This window comes from Cryptomeria japonica, chromosome 6 (assembly GCF_030272615.1).
Source record: "Cryptomeria japonica chromosome 6, Sugi_1.0, whole genome shotgun sequence".
Taxonomy (NCBI): domain Eukaryota; kingdom Viridiplantae; phylum Streptophyta; class Pinopsida; order Cupressales; family Cupressaceae; genus Cryptomeria; species Cryptomeria japonica.
In genome coordinates, this window is record NC_081410.1 from 611,084,544 (window position 1) to 611,093,082 (window position 8,539).

Sequence of the window (8,539 nt, forward strand, 5' to 3'; positions counted from 1 at the left end):
TGCCTTTAGCAGCCCCATCAAAGTTCAATTTGAGTCTTCTCGAAGTCGGTTTCTTCCAACACACCACCCTGTGATTTCCTCTTTTGGACTTCACAATATTTGTGTTCGTTGTAAGCCCATCCCATTTCTCCTCCATGGTCTTGTCCCCAATATGTATATTTCAAAACCTTCCTCCTTAGAATTCTACATCGCACCACTTCCACAATGGCCTCTCTCATTTTCCCAATTACCACTTCTAGTTGAGTTGACTCCTCACGAAACACTTTGCCATTTCTTTAATAAGAATAATATTATAATAATAAATTCTAATATTTACGCCAAAGGTGTCTCTTTATTTGAGATGCACTACCTGATATGGGAAATCAACAGTTCACATTTATTTAGAGGCCTGCAAGATGATTGAAATGTCTGTAGCCATCGATTTTTATTCATTTATTTTTCACATTTATCGATTCTTTTTCACTTCACATTTTTTGTCCACCTCTCACAATTATCGAAACATTCGTTTGTTTAAATACCTTCACACCACCAATACATGGTATTACTTTATGCCAAAAAAAAAATTATCTGATCCCGAGATATTGCAGCGCGCATTTTCCCTTGACATATTCTCGCTTTAACTGTGTGAATTGATTGAAACTGCAGCCATAAAGAGATTGGTTTCAGTCCTTTTTTTATTATTATTTTCAATGAATGGCACATTTGAAGCTATTTTTTTTTTAAAAATTACTATGTTGTGTTTAAACTATTTTTGCAATTTGTGAATTAAAAAATCAAAGTCAGTAAGAAAAATGAATTTATATTCGTGTGTTTTGCAAGGTAAGCATATATTATCTATGTCATTTTCTATAGATGGACAAAGTCAAAAAAATCATTGAAATTATTGTTGTTGTCATATTCAACACTTCTGTTGTTGGTTTGTTTTTTAATACAATTTATATTTAATATAATATAAGATAAAATAATAGTAATATAATATCAATTCATTAATAATTATTATAATATTTATCTTGTTATCTTATTGTAATAAATTGATATAATTATAATATTGTTGTAATTTATATAGATTACATTTTAAAGATATATAAAAAATTAGAAATATAATAATATAATAATAATGAAATAATATTATAATAAAAATAATATTAGAAGATAATAAAATAAAAATGTAATATTAGTTACAATATCATAATATCGTAATGATAATATAATAAGAATAATATTATAATAATAAATAATAATATTTATAATATAATACAAATTTATTATAATATCATCATTAATTTTTTAATACGTACAATGTTTGATTTTATTTTAAATTATTTTATTATATTATTCAAATTTTTAGTTTATTATTAACATAATTATTAATTCTATTAAATTTTGAAATTCTCTCATTTTAACCCGATTTCTATCTCTATTATTTCCTCTCCACCCTCTCTCCATCCACATCTTTATTTCTATCTTTCTCTCTATCTGTCACCTATCTCGATCGCCTTATCACTCCCTACATCTCTATCTTCCCCCCTCCATTTTGCCCACATCTCTCTATCTCCTCCTCTTTCTATCCCTATCTCTATCACTCCCTCTTTTTGTATTTCTCGATTTCTCCTCTATCATCTTTAATTCTTTCCTTTACTACCCTTCCCTCCCTCTCTATCTATTTCTATATATATCTCTCTCCCTCTCCCTCTCTAGCTCCATATCTGTATCACTCTCTCACACGCACATACTCTCTCTCTCTCTCTCTCTCTCTCTCTCTAGACTTCTAAATCTATATCTCTTTTCCTCTCTATACATGTCCACATTTACTCTTCCATTTCTCACTCTATCTCTATTTCATTATCTCTCCATCTTTCTCCCTCTCTTTCCCTCTATATATCACTTCCTATCTTTGTCTTTATCTTCATATCTCTCACTCTTTTTATATTTATCTCTTACACCTCTATCTATCCCTCTCTTCTTTCGATCTTTGTCTCTCCATCATTATATGATTCTCTCTTCCATCTCTAACTATCCCTCTCCTTTCTCTCTCTTGATCTCTCCCTCTCCTTCTCTCCATATCTCTCTCCTCCATCTCTCTCTCTCTCTCTCTCTCTCTCTCTCTCTCTCTCTCTCTCTCTCTCTCTCTCTCTCTCTCTCTCTCTCTCTCTCTCTCTCACCCAATTCATTTTGTCATCATTTATATTTCTCACGGAATGAACCTCCCTGCATGCAACCCTGAGCATTACAAATTTTAGTGCTTTCATTTATTTATCTACCATTTCAAATTTTTTTAGCAACTTTTCTTGTTTCCTTCTCTTGTAAAAAGAAGTGATTTGGCTTGAGGGATCAATCACATGCAAATCTGTAGAGGCATGCAAGACAATACATTTGATATGGATCCCATCTAGAATAGGTTGAGTCATTGATCTTGGTAGTCAACCAATTCAGTCATGTTTGAATTCTTGTAAGCTGGTATAAAATTGATTTGAAGGTTTCTTCAAAACACACACATTGAACGGTACGTAAATATACCATAACATATAGACTCAGGATCAAGAGGACATTGTTGTATGAGCTATTATCATTTGCATACACATTTGATGTGTTGGTATGTGCCCAAGCTTGTTTGTTCACTCTTAACACATCCAAATTGATTTTGATCTTTAATGGAGCCTAAAGACATTGCCATTGACAAACAACCTATGACAGACATTTCTTCTTCTAACATATACGTTGCTCCTTGAAATAATCTCTATACAAAAAATTTGTTCGATAGTTATTAAAAGACTATAGACCAGTTAGTAGGAAGATTCTCAATTTAAAGGATACAAATGTTGTCTAATCGATTCAAAATAAAAAGTTGTTGAATCTCAATTATTCACAGATTAAAAATCATTGTTTTATATATATATATATATCCAACGTCATATACAACACAAATGTATATAATAAATAGACCCAACAACTCCCCACTTGATCTTGACCTTTCATAACGATTCGACATATCCATTTTAATTTTTTATTGACAAAGGGCAAAGAATAACAGTCCAAAGCAGTAATATCTCCTAGACCGTGCCGTATTTTACATTGTATCGAGTTGTATTGTTTATCACATTTCACATGCATACACAAATGACAATGCCCGTTACCAAATATGACAAATTGATTCCACTTTTCTTGGAGGACAGTTTTGTCCGATTCCGTGAACGCTGTTCTTGGTATATTTAGGTCAACGATACTAAGTTACCGAATACATTTTTATATACACAAATCTTATCAGGAAAAATGGCGTCCTTTGATAGATCCCGATTTTTTGTCAGATTCCATCAAGAAATCATTTTAGGAAAATGATTTTTATACATAAAATATTTGTAAGGGAAAATGGTCAGCGTCTTTGACAGAGTCCCGGGAGATCTGAAATCTATTTAGGAATATATTTTTGTCCCAATGCTGTATAGATATCTATATATACTAATCTGCTGAGGAATTGATTCCCAAGCAGATCTAAAATCCATTCAATGGAAGGGCAATGGGTGATTTGGCTTTCAGCGCTGGTAAGCAGTGTGCTCGCTTATTTCTTAGTAGATTTAATGGGGAAAAGAAAGAAGAAGAGCAGAGCAAATCTTCCTCCTGGACCTCCTGGCTGGCCCATCGTGGGAAACCTTCTCCAGCTGGGGAAAAAACCCAATGAATCTCTGTGGGCTCTTTCTCAGCAATACGGTCCTCTCATGACTCTCTCTCTCGGCATGAAAACTGCTGTGGTGGTTTCATCCTCTGAAATGGCAAAAGAGGTCCTCAAAATCCACGACCAGAATTTTGCAGGACGGATTATGATAGAAGCAGCAAAGGTGTTTTCTCACCATGAATCTTCAATTGCTTTTGCTCAGTATGGAGATTACTGGCGGAAGTTCAGACGCATTGCCACCACAGAGCTTTTCACTCCCACCAGACTCCAAGCGCTGCAACATCTCAGAAGAGATCAAGTCTCCGAGACGATTCGAATGGTCTTTGAGAAGAAGGGGACGAGTATGAATATTGCAGAGCTGGTGTACTACGAGGGTCTCAATCTCATGAGCAACGCCATTTTCAGTAAGAACTTGTTCGATCCCAAAAATCTAGAGTCTGCAGAATTGAGAAACACTTTTAGTGAAATGGTGAACTTGACCGGAAAACCCAACTTGGCCGACTTTTATCCGTTTCTGAAGTTGGTGGACCCTCAGGGAGTGTGCCGTCGTCTGACAGTCCATCATAAGCGACTACATGAGTACTTAGATGTATTCATACAAGATCGGTTGGAGGCGAGGAGGCAAGGGGTCGGTCTACCCAAGGAAAAGGACTTTCTCGACATTCTGCTCGATCTGACTGCCCATGATTTCACTCTGGTGAATATCAGGGCTTTACTCTTGGTGAGTCTTGTTCAACGCCTATTTTGACTCATTTTTTATTTAATAATATATTTTTATTATTATTGATGAATCATTTCCTTATGATCATGTAGGAACTCTTGTCTGCTGGTAGTGATACTACTACTACAACAATTGAATGGGTTATGGTGGAACTAATTGCCAATCCTTACGTAATGAAAAAAGCGCAAAAGGAATTAGAAGAGGTAATTGGTCTCAATCGAAAAGTGGAAGAATCTGACATAGATCGTCTACCTTATCTCCATGCTATAGTGAAAGAAGTGTTTCGACTACACCCAGCACTTCCTTTGGCATTGCCCCATAGAGCAGACAACTCATGTGAGGTGGCAGGGTATATGATACCTAAGCATGCCATGGTGATTGTGAATCTGTGGGCAATTGGAAGAGATCCTAAAATTTGGAAAGAACCTTTAAAATTTATGCCAGAGAGGTTTTTTAATGGTGAGAATAGTAAGGTAAAGTATAAGGGACAAAATTTTGAGCTGATACCATTTGGAGCTGGAAGAAGAATATGCTTAGGACTTCCTTTGGCTCATCAAATGGTTCATTTTACTATTGCTTCCTTAATCCATTCCTTCAATTGGATGCTTCCAATAGGGATGAATTATAATAAGATAGACATGAGTGAGACATTTGGAATAGTATTAAAGAAGTCTAAAGAATTGCATGCAATCCCCACACCAAGATTACCAAATCATCTATACTAAAATAATATGTTAGTTCAATAAGGGTCAAAGAGGTTTACGATGAGTTTTTGGCTATGTAAATACCATTTACTAGCTCTTTTACCAAGTTTGATGTAAGTTTATGTTAACTGATATTATGAATCATTAAATAAATATTATGAAAGTGTTTAATGTCTCATGCTTATGTGCCTTGTATGCCTATTTGAATTTCTATTGGTACTAACATTATACTTATCGATGGTGTGTTTATTATCATTAATATAATTCATGCATTTAAATTTTTTTTTTGAAATTATTGTGTTCGGTTGTGTATTATGGGATGTATACATAATGACTTCTATTTTTAAACTATAATAGTGTTTTGGCTTCACTATTCACTATATTTGTTATGTGTCATTATGATGATGGTATTTTGTTCAACATTATGATTGGTGAACTTATTGATTTATGCATCTATGATATCTAAATCATGTTAACTTTAGATTATTTCAATTGAAGCAATTAATTGATAGTGTTTTATTGGCATTACATCATGTTGGATTTTTATATTGTGCTTTAACTTAGTAATGTTTGGGTTCATTTATGGCCTAGGAGTTGAGTTCTTAACAGGAGAATCCTTGTTGAAGATACATAAAGAGTCTTGATTGTATATTAATCATATATTATAAATCATATGTTTGTACACTTCACAAGATACAATGTAGGTATGATCTACTATAAGATTATATTTTAATGTCCATTTAGTTCGTAGTAACCCGTTATACTTAACCCAAGAAAATTTTGACCATTTTTTTTTTTTTATAAATTTAATCATTTGTGTTTGATTCAATTGCATACTCTGGGCATCTATCCATTTGGATTAGGCATTCATCCATCCGGGATGAGCATCTAACCATACAGGTTAGGCATCTGTCCATACGGGACATGAGGTTTCATCTATCCAATACGGGATAGGCATCTACCCAAACAGGGTAGGCATCTATCCAACTTGGGATAGGAGGTGCTCTGGCCAAAGACTTAGACTCATCGGGACCATTCGGATCCTAAGTCACTCACTAAGAATTACACTCCTTTAATAGGTGTGCCCCGAGGTCACCGTCCTTAGGAGCAAGTAAAATAATATATTGCAAGCTTGAATTCCACCTTGAAATTTGGCCTAAAGCCTCGGGAAGTCAAGCGAATCCATACGGGATTCCTTTCGAGTATGCGTTGAATTACTTTTTATTTTATTACACTTATCTTTCAATTAGGATTCTTCGCAATCCATCTTCTTACCAAATCCTAGACCCCATCCCCAAACGCCTGAGTACTAGGAACAACTCTGTCCCTAGACTGCCTACATACCCGTTTTGGCACGGGTTCAAGGCGTATAGTATGTAGTTTTGTTTCTAATCTATGGTTTAATGTAAATTGTTTGGTGGGTACGCAACCCTTTCTAGGGTCAATGTCCCAGACAGTTTCTCTGTGGTTGCTACCCATGATGGTAGCATTTAAGCAAAGGCTCAAGGTGGCTTAATGCTTGTGGCCTAAAGCCACTAGGTCCTAATACCTATCATAAGCGTCACCTGACTCAATTGTCAATCGTCAACAACTCTTTGAGATTAAGCCAAGTTTATAAAAGTATTTCACTCAATCAACCATAAAGGGGTTTACTATGGTTTAACTAGCAGATGTAAATCATTTAAAGATTATCTTATTAGATTATCGATCCAAGGGGGATTACCCGCCCCTTGGATTTTAACTTCCAAGTGTCCCTTATTACTCCTCGACGATTTATAGGGATGATGCCAAAGATGTCATTAATGTAGCTTTATTAGGCGTTAGGTGCAGTAGTTCAACACGACGGCATTACCCATAAGCGTGACCTAGAGACACCATATATACCGAATGTTGCTAAGTTTTTTTGTTTCCAACTCCTCTTGTTTAGATTTTTTTTTTTAAGAGGTCCAACTATTATACTTTGGAAGATTAAAATAAACATCACTCTAGAATAATTTAAAGTTGAGACTATTTTGCAAGAATTAAATAATTAAAAGAAAATAACTCATGAGTTTAATTCTACATATAAAGGAAAGAGATTTACTTAAACGTAACAACTTAATACTACTAGGTGGTTGATATTCAAAAGAGAGAGTTATCATCTAGTTCTCGTAAATTGTAATAACACAACTAGTGAGGTAATAATGGCTCTAATTTGTAATTGTATGAAGCGATTAAATGTATAAAAGGTGTACATTGTCTAGCAACTAACAAAAAAATTGCCTCCATCAAGAATTACACTTCGTGTTAGCAAATCAAATATTATAATAATCAATACAATTTATATTCAAGTTCAACTACCTATACAAATCAAAGTTTTTTTTTTCTTTTTTAAATGTTAAAATTATAATCAATTAATTCCAATTAACTTTGATAATTTACTAATGCATTAAAATAATTACCATATGATTAGCTTGTAAACATGTAAAACTAATTTACTAATGTTAATTCCAATTAAGTTTGAAAATTTAATAGTACATAAAAATAAATACCATAATTAACATGTAAAAATAACCCACTTAGTTTATGTATTACTAATTAAATTTATTATTATTATTATTATTCTTTGTAAAAATTTATGGTACCACTTATAACCATAACTTATATTGTTTACTTTAACCTTCTAATCAGTTAATGTAAATCAAATTACATTATTAAAATTATATCAATATGAAAATCGAATTTATAATGGCAAAACGATTTGAAAATTAGTATTACAAATGCAGGAAAAATGAATTTCATAGTTATAAATATAAATGTCAAAGCAAATATTCAAACACCAAAATAGTCAGTTACTTTATTAAACCGCATGGCGAGGTAATTAGAAAATGAGTGGGGAGTGGGAAGTGGGCCCACGACCCCCCCACCCCCTCTCCCCCCCCAACTTCCCACATAAAAAGGCTTTCCAGTATAAAAGGATTCTTTTAAAATGGAAACAACGCGCCCTTTCTTTCCTTTTTTTTTTGAAAAGAAACATTTATATCAATGAATAACTCCCAATTAAAATTTATAATGTATTTCAATATATGATATTATTAACATATTCCTATTTTATATATATATATATATATGATCTGATTTTTTTTATTTATTTTTTTTGATAAAAATGGACAAGCCACTAAACTTATTTATTATTCATAAATATGTTTACATCGGGTTCAAAAGAGGCATACCGACAGGAAAGAACCCGCAAGAAAACCTTTGGTTGTAGCCTTAAAAAAAAAACTAAACACTACCCTTACATCATTTGTTACATATCCAATATGATTCCCCAAACCCCTACATATGAAATTATACAAGGGTCCCATAGGACTTTTACAAAAAAACCAGTCTGCTGCCAAATAAAGGGCTGAATAACAAAATTCCATCAATATATCATGAAGGACCACCAAGGAGACAAGAAAC

At 33.4% G+C, this 8,539-nt stretch overlaps 1 protein-coding gene across 1 annotated transcript; it reads left to right on the forward strand.

Annotated features, from left to right (window-relative positions):
• The first annotated feature begins 3,503 nt into the window (after positions 1–3,503).
• Positions 3,504–5,116, forward strand: LOC131037753 (geraniol 8-hydroxylase-like). Its single transcript, XM_057969949.2, has 2 exons — positions 3,504–4,391; positions 4,484–5,116. The coding sequence occupies exons 1-2, from the start codon at positions 3,504–3,506 to the stop codon at positions 5,114–5,116; spliced, it is 1,521 nt and encodes a 506-aa protein (XP_057825932.2).
• The last annotated feature ends 3,423 nt before the right edge of the window (positions 5,117–8,539 follow it).